Source organism: Silurus aristotelis (genome assembly GCF_946808225.1).
Source record: "Silurus aristotelis genome assembly, chromosome: 18".
In the NCBI taxonomy this organism is placed as follows: Eukaryota; Metazoa; Chordata; class Actinopteri; order Siluriformes; family Siluridae; genus Silurus; species Silurus aristotelis.
Window position 1 is genome coordinate 13,907,280 of NC_139591.1, and position 21,048 is coordinate 13,928,327.

General features: G+C 37.8%; 2 protein-coding genes across 26 annotated transcripts in view; one reads left to right on the forward strand and one right to left on the reverse strand.

Moving 5' to 3' along the window:
- ogdhb (oxoglutarate dehydrogenase b) overlaps positions 1–9,664 on the forward strand; it is a 26,782-nt gene extending 17,118 nt beyond the window's left edge. For all 16 annotated transcript variants that reach the window (XM_083569284.1, XM_083569292.1, XM_083569278.1 and 13 more), the window contains 17 exons: positions 6–152; positions 284–374; positions 1,611–1,790; positions 2,590–2,718; positions 4,246–4,425; positions 4,543–4,695; positions 4,816–4,918; positions 5,090–5,218; positions 5,376–5,526; positions 5,642–5,769; positions 5,934–6,112; positions 6,193–6,264; positions 6,353–6,478; positions 6,987–7,059; positions 7,888–8,051; positions 8,504–8,658; positions 8,757–9,664. In XM_083569284.1, coding sequence (XP_083425410.1) covers positions 6–152; positions 284–374; positions 1,611–1,790; positions 2,590–2,718; positions 4,246–4,425; positions 4,543–4,695; positions 4,816–4,918; positions 5,090–5,218; positions 5,376–5,526; positions 5,642–5,769; positions 5,934–6,112; positions 6,193–6,264; positions 6,353–6,478; positions 6,987–7,059; positions 7,888–8,051; positions 8,504–8,658; positions 8,757–8,877 — 2,281 coding nt within the window. In that variant the 3' untranslated portion in view covers positions 8,878–9,664. The remainder of the gene's footprint in view (positions 1–5; positions 153–283; positions 375–1,610; positions 1,791–2,589; positions 2,719–4,245; positions 4,426–4,542; positions 4,696–4,815; positions 4,919–5,089; positions 5,219–5,375; positions 5,527–5,641; positions 5,770–5,933; positions 6,113–6,192; positions 6,265–6,352; positions 6,479–6,986; positions 7,060–7,887; positions 8,052–8,503; positions 8,659–8,756) is intronic.
- On the reverse strand, positions 9,655–18,185 carry pargl (poly (ADP-ribose) glycohydrolase, like). 10 transcript variants are annotated; one of them, XM_083569330.1, is made up of 18 exons: positions 17,747–17,797; positions 16,483–16,514; positions 16,168–16,315; positions 14,631–14,969; positions 14,431–14,517; positions 14,242–14,331; positions 14,093–14,164; positions 13,130–13,210; positions 12,849–13,009; positions 12,445–12,524; positions 12,209–12,281; positions 12,054–12,129; positions 11,749–11,896; positions 10,996–11,074; positions 10,682–10,790; positions 10,485–10,593; positions 10,250–10,378; positions 9,655–10,108 (listed from the first exon to the last, which is right to left on the reverse strand). In XM_083569330.1, exons 4-18 carry the CDS (start codon positions 14,967–14,969, stop codon positions 9,987–9,989), a joined length of 1,755 nt encoding a protein of 584 aa, XP_083425456.1. In that variant the 5' UTR covers positions 16,168–16,315; positions 16,483–16,514; positions 17,747–17,797; the 3' UTR covers positions 9,655–9,986. The 10 variants fall into 10 exon arrangements, with proteins under 10 accessions (XP_083425456.1, XP_083425459.1, XP_083425461.1 ...); XM_083569333.1 differs by having other exon boundaries at positions 14,631–15,140; positions 17,747–17,788; XM_083569335.1 differs by lacking the exon at positions 17,747–17,797 and adding an exon at positions 16,746–16,930.
- Positions 18,186–21,048: the final 2,863 nt, after the last annotated feature.

Below are 21,048 nucleotides of genomic sequence, written 5' to 3' on the forward strand. Positions count from 1 at the left end.
CAAAGGTTTGAAGAGTTCCTGCAGAGAAAATGGTCCTCAGAGAAGCGTTTTGGACTTGAGGGATGCGAAGCACTCATCCCTGCCCTTAAGACAATCATTGACAAGTCTAGTGAGAATGGCGTAGAGAATGTGATCTTGGGCATGCCCCATAGGTACCTTGGACACTTCTCAAATTTCTTCCTCTCGGTTTAAATGTTTGCCACTTTTTAGTCATTGCACAAGCTTTGGTAAGTTTAAGATTGCATGCATCAAGCGAGTTTCATATCAATATTTTTTCCAACAGAGGACGTTTGAATGTACTGGCCAACGTCATCCGTAAAGAGCTGGAGCAAATTTTTTGCCAGTTTGATTCCAAGCTCGAGGCTGCTGACGAGGTTAACTTTTTTCAATTTCTCTGTCACACTAATCATGACTGCTCATAACAGTAAATATCCAAGCTGATTTAAAAATATTTTTTTGCATGTTTGTCACACTTTAATGTTTCATATCATCAAACTAATTTAAATATTAGTAAAAGATAACACAAGTGAACACAACACCAGTTTTTAAATGAAGGTAAACCAAAACCAAAACTACATAGCCCTGTGTGAAAAAGTGTGTGCCCCCCTGTTAAAACTGTGGTTTATCACACTTGAGTTTATCATACCTCAAGCCACACCCAGGCCTGATTACTGCCACATCTGTTTACATGCCGAGATCCAAAGAAATTCACTCTCTCTAACTTTTTATCACAAATCACTCCTGCCACTCTTCTCCACCCACTTCACCCTGCCTGCACTTTTTTCTTCACTTCTCGAACACACTTTCCATTACTTCGCACTGTTGACCCCAGGTACCTGAACTCCTCCACCTTTTCTCCCTACAACCGCACCACTCCACTGCCCTCCCTCTCATTCACACACATGTACTCTGTCTTACTCCTACTGACTTTCATTCCCCTTCTCTCCAGCGCATACCTCCACCTCTCCAGGCTCTTCTTAACCTGCTCCCTACTCTCACCACAAATCACAATATCATCCGCAAACATCATAGTCCAGGGAGACTCCTGTCTGACCTCGTCCGTCAACCTGTCCATCACCACTGCAAACAGGAAAGAGCTCGGAGCCGATCCTTGATGCAGTCCAAACTCCACCACAATTCTTCATACATGTCCTGCACCACCCTTACATACTTCTCTGAGACTTCTGACTTCCTTATACAATACCACAACTCCTTCCTGCTTCACCATCTCCACATAATCCAACCTTCTCTCTCTCTCTCTCTCATTTTTCTCAATAATCATAATTTAGTAATGTTTAATATTCCCAAATAATAATAACAAATATGAAATATAATGATAGTAAAATAATTTACAAACAATTTCACAGTATCTGTTTTATAATGTCAGCCAGCCTTAGTCACACCCTTCTAAATGAGAAGACTAAATCCAAGTATAAAAAGAAAGAAATTTAAAGAATTCGAATTCCAGTGGTTTTATGGGGATCTTGCACATATCTGTTGTCCTGCTTAGTATTTGCCAACCTGAACAAGTTGAACCTCTACAATATGGAACATTTCCAGCATTTCATTCTGTTTTCTTTCTGTTTCCCTTTCTGTTGTCTGTCTGCCAGGGTTCAGGTGACGTGAAGTATCACCTGGGGATGTATCACAGACGAATTAACCGTGTGACTGATCGTAACATCACCCTGTCCCTGGTGGCCAATCCCTCTCACTTGGAAGCAGTAAACCCAGTAGTGCAGGGCAAGACCAAAGCTGAGCAGTTTTACTGTGGGGACACTGAAGGCAACAGGGTCTGCACTTAACATATATATCATAACACAAACTTTCCTTCTAGATGATCTCCTAGGCAATACATAGTAAATTATTAAACATAATAAACCGCTTATATCTTGTTTAACTTAAAGTCTGTTGCATGCTTGTTCAATGTACATAATTTCTATCCTAAAATTCTGCATACAGTCTTTGACTTTAAATTGGAATGCACATTACTTTCAATATCTGTGCAAATTGGGACATTACAGGCAGGTGGCAAAATAAAACAAACAACAACGAAGTGTTTAAAGCTTTTGGGTCCCATGAAAGGCCCAGTCATCCTAAAAGACACACACTCACATTAGAAATGTTTCAATTAGGGTATACAATAATTTTGTATGGCTTTTCACTGACACTTCCCTTTTAGAGGACACAATCTGTGCCAGCAGATTGTCAGACCTCAGTACCATTCTCTTGACATATACCACTCATTCTCTCTTCTACGTCTTGGGAACATAGTTGAATAAAGGAGACTTATATGCCTTCTCTGTAGACTGAAAAAGATCTGTACTTTCTTTTCATTCAGTTACTCAGGTTTTTCCTGTAATTTAAACTCTTCTTACATATGTTCTATACATACTTTCGTTCTGTAGAATCTTAGCTGGCCAGCTTTTAACTTTTATGAGAACAGGGGTTGCAACATAGACATCTTGAATGTTTTTACCTGCTACATTAGAGCAGACTACAGTGTTGCTGTGAAATGTGCTTATAGGAAATGTTCATTAAGAGTACAATTGTGCAGCATTAATGTGAAAACACCTGCCACCTTCCTCACAGGTGATGTCTATCCTGCTGCATGGAGATGCTGCATTTGCTGGCCAGGGCATTGTGTATGAGACCTTTCACCTGAGTGATCTACCTTCCTACACCACTCATGGGACAGTACATGTGGTAGTCAACAACCAGGTGTGTACCATCCCCTGATTTCAGATGAACCTGCTTAAGTCAGCTACAGCAAACCTTCAGCTACACTATATGGAGAAAAGAAACCTGATTTTTCCAGCCATATGTGGTTTATCCTCAGTCTGTTAACACAAAGTTTGAGGCATACAATTGTATAGGATGTCTTTGGATGCAGTAGCATAACAATTTTTAAAAAGTGGGAGATCAAGACCTGTTACAATATGGCAATGCACCTGTGCACAAAGCAAACTCCATTAGGATATGATTTACATGGTTTAGAGTGGAAGTTCTTAAGTGGCCTGTTATGTAGCTCTGATTTCAACCCTATTGAACACCTTTGGGATGAATTGGAACACTGCCTACACCCCAGGCCTCATCACCCTCTATCAGTACCTGACGTTACTAACACCATTGTGGGGGAATGAGCACAAATTCCTACAAGCGCACTCCAAAGTTTAGTGGAATTGAATTGTAAAAGTTATTTTAAAAGCAAATAGGGACTAAATGTGGAAAAAAAAACATTACATTGTTATGGTCAGGTGTCTATAAATTTTTGTTAACACTTTTGTTTTTGTGTTTCAGCTATATTTATCATAAATCTCAGTTAAATATGTGACAAAACAGTGGGTCGCAGAATAATCTCCGTATTTTTTTTATTGTTATTAGCATTTAGTATTTTACCATACAAACACTTTGTGGGCATATAAACGTAAATGAAAACATGACTGAATAAAATTACCAGTGTTGGACAGTAATGAAGTAACTGTAATTCATTACTGTACATATGTACTGAAATATTTTCTTCTTGTCCTTTACTTTTACATTTACAAGTCAAGTATTTAACATTTTACTCTAAATTTTTTTTATTTACATTTAACTACATTTGTGAAATCAAACATTCTTCCTATTTTTTAGTGGATAAAAACGTAACCGGTCAAGCACCCAGCAAGCCACCAAACATACATCAGTTCAACAGCAAGCAGAAGATTATAAGAGGAATAAATGATGGAAGAAATTTCTGACTCTTACTTGCAACAGCACTCTGGCCTTTTTTGCACGATTTTTTGAAGTCAATGAAAAGGAGGTTTTGGGCTCATGATCATTTATTAGATATCAATCAGTGTTTGACTCATTAATATCATTCTATTAATAGATTGTTGTGCTTAGAGTAACATTAAAGTATTTTTACATTAACTGAGTTGATTAAGCAAAGAGTCTTGTGATTAAAATGATAATAAGACATTTTTGCCATAATAAATCATAGTACTTGAATTTTTAAGTGCATTTTAAAGCAAATACTTTTGCTCAAGTGAAGGTTTAAAGGGCGCACTTTTACTGGAGTAATAGTTTACCTACTGTATCTCTACTTTCACTCAAGTACATGCTTTGTGTATTTTGTCCACCACTGCCATTAAGTGAAATTCATGTGCTTAAAATCTTTACTGGATACTACCCAAATATATGAAATGGTCCCATGAAAACAGGCTATTTACGGATGACTTTATAGATGACCTTGTGTTGCCTTATTAGATCGGCTTCACCACTGACCCACGAATGGCTCGCTCTTCCCCCTATCCCACTGACGTGGCTCGGGTGGTTAATGCCCCCATCTTCCACGTCAATGCCGATGACCCAGAGGCTGTGATGTATGTGTGCAATGTTGCTGCCGAGTGGAGGGCGACGTTCCATAAAGACGTGGTAGTGGACTTGGTAAACTGCAGTCTCCTTGTTCTTTCCTACTGAAAAGCATTACCTCGTAGTACCATTTACATCTTATGTGTTTGGTTCAGTTTCTCTTTCTATTTTAATATATGGATGGACTTGTAGGTATGTTACCGGAGGAACGGGCACAACGAGATGGATGAGCCAATGTTCACTCAGCCTCTGATGTATAAACAGATTAAAACGCAGAAGCCTGTGTTGCAGAAATATGCTGAAAAGCTCATATCAGAGGGAGTTGTCACCAGCCAGGAGTATGAGGTCAGATGGCATGATGTCTGTCTACAGTGAAATCACAATTTAGCACATAACACTCATTAAAAGAATAGTAGATCATTTTTGGAATTATAAAACGAATGTTTTTTTTCTGTGCACCATTAGGAAGAGGTTGCCAGTTATGACAAGATCTGCGAGGAGGCTTATGCTCGCTCCAAAGACAAGAAGATCCTCCACATTAAGCACTGGCTTGACTCTCCTTGGCCTGGTATGTGTCTGTGACAGTGTGTCATGGATTAAGTTCTTTATTTCTACTATAGAGTTGCTCATAACCTTCTCGTAGAGGTGTTTCACATATTCTACTTCTGTACTAGTGATAAAAAGAAATGCATCCTAGTTGTAGTCTTATTGACTTAAATGGGAATGACTGGGTGTGCAGATTTCTTCATGCTGGATGGCCAGCCGAAGAGCATGAGCTGTCCCTCCACTGGTCTAAAGGAAGAGCAGCTTGTACACATTGGAAAGGTGGCCTCTACTGTGCCTGTTGATGGTTTCACCATCCATGGAGGTGTGTTTAATTTTTATAAATATATATATATATATATATATATATATATATATATATATATATATATATATATATATATATATATAGTATAATTCATTATCACTTTCACTCTACAAACTTTAACAACTTCTCAAATCTGTTTCTCTCTACCTACAAGGTCTGAGCCGCATCCTGAGGAGCAGAGAGGCGATGGTAGAGAATCGGACAGTGGATTGGGCCCTGGGCGAGTACATGGCGTTTGGCTCCCTGCTGAAGGAGGGCATCCATGTTCGGCTTAGTGGGCAAGACGTGGAGAGAGGCACCTTCAGGTTCTTCTCACATCAGTGCTCCTATTGCAGTGTTGATTGTTTAACTATGACATGACTGGAAATTTGTCAGATTGCTAGAAGGTTCTTTAATGGACTTGTTTTGTCCTGACCACAGCCACCGCCACCATGTTCTGCACGATCAGAAGGTAGACAAGAGAACCTGCATCCCTATGAATTACATCGACCCAAACCAGGCTCCTTACACTGTTTGCAATAGTTCACTCTCTGAGTATGGGGTATTAGGTAAATGTTTTAGATCACAGAATTTTTTTCAAACACTGAATGCAGTCTGGCATTATTGGTTCACATGACATGCATGGGTAAACGGATAACAGTTGGTTATCGGGATGGATTCTTAGACAACTTTTACCTATAATGTGTGATTGTTAACCGTAATTTTTATCTAGGCTTTGAGCTGGGCTTTGCAATGGCGAGCCCTAATGCACTGGTGCTCTGGGAGGCACAATTCGGAGACTTCCACAACACAGCCCAGTGCATCATTGACCAGTTCATATGTGCTGGCCAGGCCAAGTGGGTGCGCCAAAATGGCATTGTTCTGCTGCTTCCCCATGGCATGGAGGGAATGGTTTGTTCCAGTTCTCCTAATATATTCTATTTATTTATTTGAAATCTTAACTCGTCATAACACACAGTGGATGTACTTAGGGTCCCGAACACTCCTCTGCACGTCCGGAGCGTTTTCTTCAGATGTGCAATGATGACCCTGATGTTTTCCCTGTAGGTCTAACACAATATACTTTTCAGTTGGTGCAAATGTCAAGTAAAAGATACTTGTGTGACTGCTGCTATTTTTTATTCATTTCAGAAAATCACAGCAAACTTTGAGCTTCAGAACCTGTATGACTGTAACTGGATTGTAGTGAACTGCTCCACTCCAGCCAACTACTTTCATGTGCTAAGGAGGCAGATCCTTCAAACTTTTCGCAAACCTGTGAGAGCTAAAATCACACATACACACTTCACTATTTAATACCTAAAGTTTACTTGTATTCTTGGAGTTCATGTAAATTCTACCAGCTACTACGGTAACCAATTAACCCAATTTCCTTTTAGACTTTTTTAAATTCTTAAGAGTTTCATTTAATTTTATTTTATTAAACCCAACAAAATGTCACTGGACAACAAAAAATGGTAATATATAAACCTGAGACTCTTACCTTGTTGAAAGATTCTGGCTTGTTACTATTTAGACTTCAGGATATTATTTCTTTCTTACAAAAATGCTGCAAGGCTGCTGAGGTGATCTGTTCTGGACTTGATTTCCCATTACTTAGAAAAATGTATCATATTTTGTTACATTTCGTGTCACTTTACTAATACTTTAGGACATTTTTATTATGCAGATAAAGTGATTTATTTATAAAAACAACAAAAAATGTATCTCTTCTGAACTTGTAGTAAAAAGGAAAATGTGTAACTCTTTTTATTTGTATCTACAGCTCATTATTTTCACGCCCAAATCCTTGTTACGCCACCCAGAAGCCAAGTCCACGTTCGATGACATGCTCCAAGGTGAGTGCTTTTAATACATTAAAAAAAAATTTTTGCCACTGAAACATTTTTTTCTTGTATCAAGTTTAGGGCAGTACCATTTCAATATAAAACAACAATGAATTAATGATTGTTATTCGACACGGTGGGGTTGTAATGAGACTGGATTGTGCCACATTCCTTTCTGACAGAAAGATTGATCCTGTTATACCTAAAATGTATTGCATGCAACCCACTTTCTGTGTGCAGGTTTCCTGTGTATTTCTGCCTTCAAAGACTTTTATAGCGAAAGAGTGTATTGGAGACTTTTCAGTTATTTGGGATTAGAGAATTAGTTTTTGAGCCTTGATTTGACCATTTTACATCTAATTAATGTAGTTTTATTGATTTTTCCTTTGTTTCTGAGTGAAGTACTTCAAACAGAGATTGCGTTAATACACAGACCAAACTACTGGTCACTGCACTTTAACGTACACTATATGGACAAATGTATTGGGACACCTGACTTTTTCCAGCTATATGTAGTTTTTCCCCCAAACTGTAGGAGGCTCACAACTCGATGTCTTCGTGTGTGGTAGCATAACATTTTCCATTCACTTGAACTAGAAGACCCATACCTGTTGGATCATGACAATGCCCCTGTGCACAAAGCAAAATATGGTTCACAAATCTTCACAAGCATACAATAAGTCGAATGAATTCTCAGAAGATTATTAGAACAGCAAAAGGGACTAAATGTAAAATGAGATGTTCGAAAAGCCCATACGAATCTTATGGTTAGGTGTCCACAAACTTTTGTCTTTTTTTTTTTTACCTTTATGAAAAGGTTTGTGTTGTTTGGATGTGTAGGTACACACTTCAAGCGTTTGATCCCAGAGGAGGGCTTAGCATCCCAGAATCCAGCTGGAGTGAAGCGCATAATCTTCTGCACTGGGAAGGTGTACTATGACCTGACCAAACAGCGCAAGAACAAAGAAATGGAGGCTACAGTGGCCATTGCACGCATTGAACAGGTGCTATGCAGACATACGCTGAACAAGACCATGCAAGGAGCTGAAATTCTGTGATCATAATGTTCTTTAGATCATTGATCGCTGCTGATTTTAGTGACACTTACATTTACAAAACACTGCTGCAGATTTGAAAAATAAAACTTGCTTGTAGTACAATATTAACATATAGGAAGGTGTTGGTATGATAATGAGTGTTACGTTTTAATGCTGTGTTAATGTATTATGCACTATTATACTGAATGAGTGCCATTTTACTGCAGAAACGTATGTATTATTCTACTAGACATGTACACACTTTAGCCAAAAGTTTGTGGACACCTGACAATCACACTCCCGTCATCAGGGAATCCCGAACGTCAGGGAACGTTCCCCACACTGTTGTCACAAAATGTATATTTCTATTCTATAGCATTACAGCTTCACAATTTAGCTAACTTTTAATGTTTTTGCAGCTCTCACCATTCCCATTTGACTTGGTAAAAGCAGAGATTGATAAGTATCCGGAGGCTGAACTGGTGTGGTGCCAAGAGGAGCACAAAAACCAGGGTTACTATGATTACATCAGGCCACGCATCCACACCACCATCGCCCGGGCACGTCCGGTCTGGTAAGCTTTTCTCCACCTCTCAGAAGTCTCTTTTTGCTCCCACTTGTCTGTAATTCCTGTTCACAGCCGGCTTTATGTTGTGTTAATCTTATCCTCAGGTACGCTGGCCGTGATCCTGCTGCTGCCCCGGCCACTGGGAACAAGAAAGCCCACCTACTTGAGCTGGATCGTTTTCTAAACACTGCCTTCAACCTGGATGCCTTTTGTGACCAGTCCTAAATACCAGTCAACCCCACCACAGTTATATACCGGAACCATTTTCCAGTCATTACACTGGCACCTCTCTGTATTGCTACAGTACAAATGGAGCATAAGAGATGGTAAGGCAGGTTACACTTTGGTGCAATAACTGTTTTATTTTATTAAGTTCAAAACACTGGTTACATTGAAACTGGGAACATTGTTGCTGGTATTCTGGGAGAAACGAGAGACTGATTGCATATCCTAAATATTGCTGCTTTTACTGCTGACAGGGTGCATGAATCAAGACATTTTAGCCTTTTTAGTTTCTTTTTTTGTTTACACTATTTATGTATCCAAATACACGCAAAAATGCAAAAGATTGTGACACAAATTCATGTCCAATTGTGTGTTTAACCAGGTGTATAAGGCCAGTAAAAGTTTAATGAGCAAGTGGAAACAAATGGACGTTTTCATTAATTTGAATGTGTATATTGTTTTTAAACAAATGGAATGGAATAGAATATTCTGTGCTCGCCTGTTTTAGTTATTAAATTTTACTGACCAATTGATTGTACACAAGATCCTGGTTTTTTTTGTGTCCTGTGTATGTGTGTGTGTATCTTCTGTTATTTATATCCTCTTTAATTCTTTTCTTATCAGACCTCTATGCAAAAGAACTCAGGATGCTACCGAGGTCAAAATATAAAGTATTCTTTTATTGTCAGCAGGATGCCAAACAGACCTCTCCAAACTAGTGCAAGGGAATTGTATTTTGTATTTTTAATATGCACATTGGACAATAAAAATACCTCATTCAATAAAAGTATATTGGTTTTGTTGTTTTCTTACATTTTGTTTCTCGGATTATATGTACACAGTGTTTCAATTAAACACATTTTTTAATTAAATGTACAAAAAGAAAAAACACTGCATTACTTATTGAAAGAAATATCTACTCTGATTATATGAAAACCCCATTAAAACATATATAGTGCTTCACACCAAAGAAAAATAATTTTTTCCCGGTAAGTTTAAACTGGGGTTAAATGTAAAACCTGAAACCAAGTTTGGTATAACTTACATTTTCTTAATTAGGAGAAAGACAGTATTGATTTAATATATTGCTTCCTAAGAACTGATGGTTTTCACAGCTGGCTTGAGTGAACACCCATGTTCTCCCTTATGTAGTCAGACACACTCTTCACATGATGATGATGATGATGATGATGCTGCTTACAGTAGTCCAGCAGCAGGGTGTATAACTTGCCTGTGTAAGGATGGAAACTTTTATTAAGATTATACTATTAAAATTTTGTTAGCATTATGTTCATTTGGGATATATGTCCTACCCTGTTTCACTACTGTTTGAAATAGATTGAGAATAGATTAAAACTCATGTGCTACTCACCCACAGTCACCTTGTGACTCTTCAGTAGCTTGTACGTTCTCTTCAGATCCTCTGCCTGCTTCTTATTGCCGAAGGTGAAGTAGGCCAAGTCTCGATGAGCCACAGCTGCAGCCATCATCTGGATAAGAGCTTTTATAGGCCAGTAAATGTGTTTAGTTCCAAAAATGTTTTCAGATATGCTAATGTCTATTATATACAGCAAAACATGATGTTTGAGGCTGGTATTGTGACTTACCTTTAAGCATTGGATCACCTTTAAAAGCTCCACATCCCCAGTTACCAGTTGCAATTGCAGAAGTGTAATCAGTAGGAATTTGAGGATCTCCTTTGAAACCGACGTACGCCTTTAAACACAAACGATGGAAATTCAGCCCAGCACAATATAAGGAACAGTATAAGGTACAAAGTTGTGCATGACGGCTGTAGGGAGACCTTGAGCAGCTCTCGTTGGATGTTTCTCTCACTGTACTGCTGTCTTGGGTCATCAAATTTTATAGCATCAATGGCAACAATCTGACAGTAACGCCGTTTCCATTCATCTCTACAACAAAGAGATAGAGATAAAACCTCCACTTTACAATGCTTAATTACTGAAACTAAGGCATAATGATAATTAATTATTACATTATGAAAATAAATTAATTTATAAATAAGATAATCTTTAGCATTATTCATGAAATTGTAATTCCCAGATTTCTAGATTACTTCAGTCGAGCTTGTTTGCATTTTATTGTTTTGGTATTTACCTTTGGGTGCTGTCTGTATGGGGGCTGTTACACTGAAAGCTATCGCTGTAGCCGGTGGTATTGCTGTATACCTGTGCACCTGAAGAAACAATTTATTTTTCTATTAAGTGCATTTATTTATTTTTTTATTTTATTTATTTTTATTTATTTTTTTTTAGCACTGGGTGGAAATTCAGTTGTTTGTTGTGCCGTTATAGAAAAGTGCCAGTAATTTTTTCATTCTGACAGCATGCAAGGGCTCGATTATAGGGTCCGAAATCACTACAGTGTACACTGTACCAGCAATAAATGTTCAGCTCACTGATTATTGAATTGTGCTCCTCTAAACCCATGTGTTGTTGCTAATATTAAGACGTCCTTTACGTTTGATTTGCTAATATTCCTTCAGGTACATTTTTTCACTTGATTCAGCTGATACTTATTAACTTATATTTCTGCCTTTTTAGTTGAACAGCATTATTAGGGTTTTTTTTTTTTTTTCTAAATATTCCTGCTTGGCATTTGCTTGTATTCTAGGGACCATGTTGCCATCCAATTAGAAGATTTGTTACATACACGCTGAAAACAAAAATTCAAATACAAAAATGACTTGTATCTGTTTGTTTGTTATTTTTACATTGTTCATGTGTTATTAAATGTACATTTTAGTGAATATTCAGAGCCTTTGGTTTTTGCTGCTAGTATTTGATATTGCCACACAAGCCCTATTACTTAAGATGGCTGAACATCTCAGAAAACCTAGACAAGTCTTACCTGTGATCTTTAAGCATTCATTGTCTCCTAGTTTTTCAGTAAAGAGTCTGGCTACGATCAGTTCAGGGCACTGTATGAAGCGAATCTCTTCCTGCACCAATCCTTGATTGAGCACTCCTCCACCGATCATCTTGGAAGCAAAATCCACCTTTTCAGAGTGAACGGGAAAATAATCATGATGTTTCTACAGGTTAAACTTAACTGAGCACATCTTAAACCAAAGCTCTTTAAAAAAAAATAGATGATCCCAAAAATGACCAGTAATCTGCACCAACCAACCTTAGTGTTGAGTTTAAAAGACTAACCTGCAGCATTCCTTGACCCTCTTTTTCAATAAAGCCGTTCAAATACACATGGAGGTTCGTCATATTTTCTTTCTGCCTAAAGTTCAATTGAATTAATGAGAACTTGCAATCTGTATGATTGCATTTACTTTAAAAACCAAATGAAGTTCACTTACATGCTCCAATTAGGGAATTCAGATGGTGAAAGGCAAATTCTTTCGAAGGTGACCAGTCCTTTTGGTTTGGTGGCTGTTCCACAACACAGAACAATGTAAATGCACTAACGGTGTTATTTGATTTGTCAGAATGAGTTGGGAGAGAGTGTTAAAACTTTAATAAGCTTCTCATCTGCTCATGATTAAACAATTAAAGCAAGACACTGTTTTAATGGCAATATACTGATGTGCCTTACCCTCTTCGGTTACTGTGTTGAAGTAGTAAAAAATGGCTTTCAGCTTCTGAACCGTCCGTGGAGATACATTAGACAAAAGGCTGTGCAAAGAACAGAAGCAGAATGCATGATTTAGACTTGTGTCTTTAGTGGATTCATGTGTCTCAGGAGAAGCACATTCAAGCATTTACCCTCCCAGATGGTCACGTTATAGCTAAACCTGACAAATGACTAAAATGGAAAGAAAACTGAGGTAAAAAAGATTAATAAATAAAAGCTGCAGTGCACTTCAGCAACAAATGTATTGTTTGGAAAAATCTGAAAGCGCAACCTGCCTACGTTGATAAGCACCTTTTCAAATAAAGTGCATCTACACAAAGAAGCATGTAGTACAAAAGAAAGTGAAGAAAATTAATCTGTGGCACCTGCTGAAGTTGATGGTGGGGAAATTGCTGTATTCACTACCCGGCTGTGTTGTGTTCCTGTGGGGAAAGGTGCAAAAAAATGCATTGGCCAGCAGGCAGGCGATCTGTTCCTGGGACATCGTTATGGCATGGGATTGGTTCTGTCTCAGCATAGGGATTTTCTGAAACAGAAACAAATGAATCCCCCAAAATAATGAAATGGTGAAAACAATTTACAATATTTAAGAGAAAATGGAAAACCTTTAAAGACCTAATACATGGAATCCTAAAGAGATGCTTACCGTTTGAACAAGGGAAGGCAGTGTTACTGCCAGCTGGGCCATTTTTGAGATCACAGAGAAAAAATAGCTCTTTGATCCACTCTAGTGAACAAAATCATAAATAACCAATCACTATTGTTTAGAATATATCACTAGGTTACTTTGAAGTTATAGTGTAGCCCAGCTGATGCTATTCACAAATTCAGTCCCTCTCAATTCTATATAATGGCCAGGGACCACTAAAGAACCACAGCAAAGACGGGTGAAATCTGGATAATGAACAATTTTCAGTCAGCAGTGACATGGACACAATTGTGTTTATCAGGCAGAGTAGCATTATTATTTATATATATATATACACACACACACACACACACACACACACACACACACACACACACACTGATCACCACTGATCACTGTGTTTGACAAAGCTACTTTGTTGTTCCAATTGGTAGGTATACAGTAGGCCATTTTTATACTTGGTGTGAATAAAGCACCTACACATGTCCCATTATTCACAAACTCATCTGCATACTTTTCCTAACTCTCTAAAACCTATATGACCACTTCCGCTATACAGCTGAACAATGAAAGATGATATGATTATGATAACATGTATTTTTAGAAAGCAGCAGAATCTGTGGAAGTGGTGTCAAAGTAAATGGGAACCAACATTGAACCAATCTTGTTGTGACACCAAATATTATACAGATGCTGCTTATGTTCTTCAGTGCATTGCAGAGGGAGTGTGGCCACTTCAAATGGTTTGTGGTTCGATTCTCTCCCTCTCAAGTAGGTCAACTGGCTATACTAATTGACCCTTAGGTGTGAGCCGGCGTGTGCAACACTCAAAATATATCTGGTAAGCTGTGTTCATCTGATCGTCTTTGTATATTGAGAGGGATGTCAAATTGTCCACAGCATCCTTTGGGCTACGGACAGTAGCTTTCATCACTACATCACATAAATTGCTTCACTGACCTCATAAAATTTGTAAAGAGTATTGAACCTCCAGTCAGTCTTGTGCTTGTGATTGTAAGTTTTAATGGCCATCTGAAATAACAAAAGACACCTAGATGACACTCTCTGTACATACCTTGTATATTTATGTTTTATTTGTGTTACGATACCTCTACATCTTTGGCTGAAGCATCTCTAGTAAGCTTTCTCAGTGCTTTTTCTGTGACTGCCCAGCGAGACTCAACGGCATTTTGCAGTGGCTATGGAAAAAAAAAAAAAGCACAACATAATTACATTTTCAGAGCATAGGATCCCCTCTAAAAATGTTGTCCCAAAGGTGTTGGAAACAAAATACTTACATAATTGTGGGGTAATTTCACAGAATGGCTATTCCAATCATGCTGTCGCATATATGGAACTATTCTTCCAGCCAAAAATTCCTTTGTCTGTTGAGAGATGAGTCAAACAGGTGTTACTATTTTAATGCCACAAGCTGCTTAACAAATACAGCCTGGCATGTTGCTTTTTTATGATTTGATATTAATGTTAAGTCTCTTACATCTATAAGCACTGTGTGATTGTGGTTTGAGAGTAGTTTGTCCAGCTGCATGTGGCACTCAGGTTCCTTCTTTAGCTTTCCTTCACCCCATGGATCGCTTGATTGTGCCTCAGCACCCGTTTTTTGCTTTTGGTTATCAGCTTCATCAGTTTTGTAGGACTGACTATGTCTTCTTTTCGTGTTTAATCCACCCATGTTCTCTTGGCTGCAATCTGCTTTGCTTTCCTCTGCTGCGTCTGTGTGTTGAATCTGTTGATTTAAATCTGCTTTGTTTTCCTTGGCCACATCTGTATGTGTGAGGCAATCCCTGACTTGAGAACTGTCATTTATTTTATCCATCTAATGGGAAACAGGGTGAAAGTGGATTCATTTCTAATCCATTTCTATTTTCATCCAGTTTAGACAATAGCTGTATAACTATTTATCCTGATTAGAATTCAAAATGAAAATGCAAATAGAAAATTCTTCAGGTCCAGGGTTCCAGGGATGCACTCCGAAAGCACAGAGAACCTGAAGATGAATGAATTTTTTTGAATAAATATAAAAACATTTCCACATTGTAATGGCTAACACACCATCGACAGGCATTCATTTAACGAAATTACCATCCATTTTAATTTTTTGGTCACTTAATTAAGATACAAACAAAAAATACAAGTGTACACTGAATAAAAAAACCCCACAATCTTCACAACAAAAGGGCTCAGGCAAAAGTCTGTATTTAGTGTGACCTCCCTTTGCACTAAGCACATCTTGACATCTTTTAGGGAGATAGTCCTGAAGTTTTCTGAAGTAATCTTCTGGTATATTACACCAGGCTTCTTTCAACACTTCCCAAAGTTCTTCTTTACATTTAGGTTGTCTTCTTTTTTTCTCTGTCCAGGTGACCCCATACTGCCCCTATAATATTCAGGTATAGACTCTGAAGGTCAGTCTATGACTGTCAGTGTTTTATCAACTGTTTCTCTCTCCAACGTTTGATTTGCAGTGTCCAAGATTCTTCAAACTGTAGAAGGGTCAAGTTGGCATCCTGAAGAAGCTGCCAGAGACTGCGCCATGACCTTGGTGAACAACTTCTGGTCTCTCAAAGAAGAACCTCTGAGAAACCTCTCATCAAATTTTGAAAGTTTTCTTGCCCAGTATCCAGTTTGTTTACTGATGCAAAAGTTTCATTTGACGTCTATTTGTTGACATTTTGATTGAATGATGTGACTGAAAGTTGGTCTAAATAGCAAGATCCAGTGACTTATACTCATGTAACATAGCGTATGTAATGCTCAAGCATGTCTTGCACAAACCTGGTGTAATAGCAGTCATTTTGAGGTGAAATAGGACAAATACAGGTGTTAGCAATGACATTAATTAGGGTTCCATTCCTTTAAGGATTATAAGAACCAGGTTTCTGTTATTGCTCGTGTGTAACGGGAGGTCACACTAAATATTTTCGTATTTATTTGTTTTTATAAAGCGTACACATTTCTTGTATTTTCTGGGTGCATTCACCTAAAGAGACTGAGAATGTATTATGGATGATCACCTTTATTTAGTGCTAATTCATCTGGCATCGCACAAAACTCATACAGCAAGGAGTTTTTGGTGTCATTTAAAGAGATTATTACTCTTAGGCAATATTCAGTTAGACTTTAGAATTTAGACTTTTCTTCTTTTCTTGCACTATGAAACGCCTGAACAGTAAGTAAACAAAATATGGTTAACGAACAACAAGGACGTTTCCTACTAAATAAATCGGATTAGAGAGCTGTGTTACTGACTGGTTTAATGTTAACAGATGAAACTATTCGGCTATGTCATGTCTGATGCCATGTATAAAGTCAGCAGGTTATTTACTCACAGTGTGTCGGTCTGCTCTGTCCACGGTGAATTCTGCAGGGGAGAAACGAATGTGAAAGTAAAGAGGGCGAGTTTCGTTTTTAGACACACACACACACACACACACACACTCTGGGTTTGACCTCGGAGTAAAAATGTTGCATGACTTTAACTGCTACAAAACAACGAAATATCGCATAAATGTCTTAATGTTAATCTTTTAACTTCTCAACAGGACAGCTAATGTATTTTTGTGTGTGTGTGTGTGTGTGTTGTCTTTTTTACCTCTTATTTTCCTCTCACTTTACGCAGCGTTTACATCCTAAATTCATTTTTACATAGCGTGAAAAAAAATGCAACGCAATATTGAATTTTAAAGCGGAAAAAAAAATTCACGGATCCCATACATGAATTCCCACTGCAAAACACACGACTCTTAGCCTAGCTTGGTCACGTGACAGTACAAAGACGGGTCAAAACAATGAAATTACGGTAAATTATTTTAGTCTGTTTATCGTGTACAAACGCAAACAACTGGTTTTGAATGAACAAAAGCTCACATATACCGATGCTTTATAAGCTCGATGTATCACTGCTAAGCATCATATAAAAAAATAAAAATAAAAAAAAGATAACTGTTGGTACTTTGAAACATATTTTTCCTGAGCACTGTCGAGGCGGTGTGATCTATTATGCGCCTATACACCAGGATTTACGTTTTAAAAACTAAATACATATGTTTGAACTTTGCACGCGCGCTTTTAGTTGGTTGAAATAAACAATATAATTAATATATAATTAATATATAATTAAATAAAAACCAGTATAAAAACTCTGTACATTTTTATGCATATATTATATACAAAATGTCAGTTATACTATTTAACGAGATAATATTAGATCTTCTTCGTCTTCATTCGGCTTCTCCCATTAGGGGTCGCTACAGCGGACCATCCGTCTCCATACCCCCTGTTCTCTACATCTTCCTCTTTCAACCCCACTACCTGCATGTCCTCCGTCACCACATGCATTAACCTCTTTAATGGCCTTCCTCTTTTTCTCCTACCTGGCAGCTCTATCCTCAGCATTCTCCTACCGATATACTCCCATGTCCCTCCTGAGCACATGTCCAAAACATTGCAATCGCGCCTCTCTCATTTTGTCCCCAAAATGTCCCCTAATCCTGAATATTATATACATGGCATAATAATTGTACAGAAATGTTAACACGTCATTTTTAATAATTTTAAAAAGCTTTTATATATAGCATATAGTGTTGGGTTTACCTATAGAAGTGATTCAAGCCCAAGCAGCAGGTGTCTAAAGTTCCTTTGCTGCATTCAGGTTGCTTTGGACTTTATAGCGTTCTAAAACCTCAGTGGGCGTGGCCTTGGAATAACACTGGCTCAGTACAAAAATTCACAATGTAACATTCTTTCATTATACTATGGACTCACACTACTGGGTATACTGGTGTAGTTGGTCAAACCCTTCAAGTGTCCACCACAGTGTTACGCTGCTATAGGTCTATCAGCAGTGTTATATTGGGCTTTTTAACTTCTAACTCTCTCACAAACCAGTGCTTTTTGTTCACCTGCTGGATTTCCAAGCACTTCCTTAGTGCCCAGGTTTTGGCCACGGGACAACTTTTAGCTCCACAGCAGTACTGAGACTTCACTTCCTACAAAATGCTGCCTATTGACTCGTAGATCACTTTTTAAATTCAAAATAAAACTAATGAAGGCTGCCTTGTCTTGCATGAATATTGCATGAGTATTGCAAGAAGAAGTAAAGCAGGTTCTTTAAAATTGTCGTGCAACAAGTACAAGGTACCATCTGATTTCCCTATAACTTAAACAACATTCCACACACAGAAAGAAAAAAAGAAAGAGATATGATGCAACTGTAAATGATTTGCAACCAAATATGAATGTGGTTTAGTTTTTACAGTTCACTGCCCGTAGTGTTTTTAATATGTCGCGAAACATATAATAAAACATTTGTTTCGAATCCGAATCAAAAAACAAAACAGGACAGTCCTAAAACAGGACTTTTGGGATTTAGGTATAATGTAATACTTGTTACACTTTTTTGTATTTTTAGGAGAAGCTCCATATGTTCAAATCTTCTGAGTGGTATGTCAGGTAGTTGTATATAATTGTATTTGTTGTATATAAATACTTGTATACAGTATGTATATAGTTGTATATAGTTGTATATAAATCCACAAACATTTGGCCATGGTGTGTATTCTAGTCCACTCAGCTAGCTAATATCACTGTCTCAGACATTGGCTAACCATCACCATACTGGGGTAAACTGGAATGTCTACATTAAACTTAATGAAGGCAAACAATATTAATTTTAGGAGATGGATTTTTCAAAATGATTTCCACCATGAAAGAAAGTTTTTTAAAATACTAAAATAGATGTAATACAACTCTAAATGTAACCTTTAACATGACATAAGACTTTATTAAACTACTAAATTAATTCTAAATGAACTAAAACCCCACACATTTACAGAGGTGTTGTTATAAAATACTCAAATACACATTAGGGATAAACCATATGAGACGAATTTGTACTGCAAATCTAGAACCTCACAGAGACTTGGGTAGTTTATTAAAGTCTTGTGTTACAAGACCACCTGCTGTAAGTGTAATTCTACCAATAGATGGCGCTACCACTCAAGTCAAAACATTATATAGACCATTTCAATAAAGTGAACGTAATAAACGCTTTGTGGTGATACTGCGCATGTCTGGCCCTAAAGCATTTCCAGTGGCGCCATGTTTAAAGCACAGAGCTGTCAAAACAAAGTGACCAACACCTACTTTTTAAGTCTAGGTAAAATAGAACTAAAAGAGTATTTCAATCTGGGTGAGGCCCAGTGCATCTACACGAGAGTAGCCGTTAAGATTTATCGTAGTCTGGGTGCCTACAATACATTTTTCCTAGTGGAAAAGTCAGAAACATTTAGTCATACAATGTGGATGATATTTATCTTGTGTTTGGTTTAAATCGTTACATTCTGTTAAAACCATCCTTGCTTGGTTCGTTGCTCTAAGTTAACCGAGGAAGTTATTAGTGTGCATTGTGAGATGCACTGTTTAATCCGCTGTGGTTGAGTTTCACCTCCCGATGTTCAATAAACCAAGTGTTGATCTTCCACACTCCTTGTCTGTGTTCGAGCTGCAGTGATGATAAACTGCAGCAGAACAAAGCCAAGAATTCAACTGTTAATTAAAAATGAATAATTGTGTTCCATCATGACTTTTATACATAATTATTTCATACGTTTTGAAATGTTTGTGGTTAGATTAGGACACGTGTGTAGCCATGCTGCGGTGGGAGTGTATGAGAGAGGGTTTGAATCTGTGGGATCTGAGCCCCATGTGTGGGGTCCCAAATAAACAAGAGGGTACATGCAATTTTTTTTATTTAATTTATACTGAATTCAAATTCATCATGTGTTCTTGGTTTTAGATAAAAGCAGATTTGCTCAAGTTGCACATCAGTATGCAGCCTTCTCTCTTCACTGTTGCAATCCAAGCGTCACGTTGCGTTTTTTCTTACGGAAATCTAAACATTGTCCATTTTTAGACAGCAAGTTAGTTCCTGGTCTGAGAGAGCATGACCAACATGGTCCCAGATTTAATTTTGACATTTTTAATCGCAAGAATAAATAAACTGTCACAACATCACTGGGTAAAAGCCATCCCCCGCCATTGTTTTGAATGTAAGATAACCGGAAACGTCTAAGGACCAAATATGTCACTTCCTTACATGAACGAATGGCCTTTTAATATTAAATAAAACTCAGTTCCAAACATTGTTTATCTACCAACACTAATGTAGAAAACTGTATAAAAAAAAACCCAACAAAAAAAAAAGCAGCATTTCAACTAATCATAACAAAAGTTTTATTGCACAGTGGTTCATAGGGCACTGCATGTTATTTTATTTTATTTAAGTTTGTTAAAATTAATTGGCTAATGTTATAACATCTTGCTGACAAATGCAGATCCGTCCTCGCTGATTCAACGACAAAAGTCCTCTGACCACCTCTGCAGGACATCATTCATAGAGAATCACCTCTGGCAACCAGAACAACAAGCCACTTTAAATGCAAAAAGCCCTCCCTGTTTGAGTCAGATGGTTCTGACCCCCCCCCCCCCCCCCCTTCTATCTTCTACACTATCACATTATTGGACTCTTATCTTAATGCCTTTCGTATCTGTGCTGCTGGAGCTTGATTAAATTATACAAGAGATCACCTCTGTTTACTGTTTAATTATAGTTCCTGTTGTTGCTAATTTATGTTTCTGTTACTCTGTAAGTGTCTGACTGGGTGTTGCCTGTTAACAGTGAACATCTTTCACATTGACAGTGTTTACTACACCAGCACACGGCCAACAGGAATCACAACACTTCCTATTTCAGTGAGAGAGGAGCTGTCCTCTTGGAGATTCCAACTGACATACTTTCTCTGGAGCCTTGGCTCTTTTCATCCTAATTAGGAATGCCACAGTGTGATTGAGTGGGACAGAATGCCTGCTTCAATCTCTGTTACTCCGAATGATGT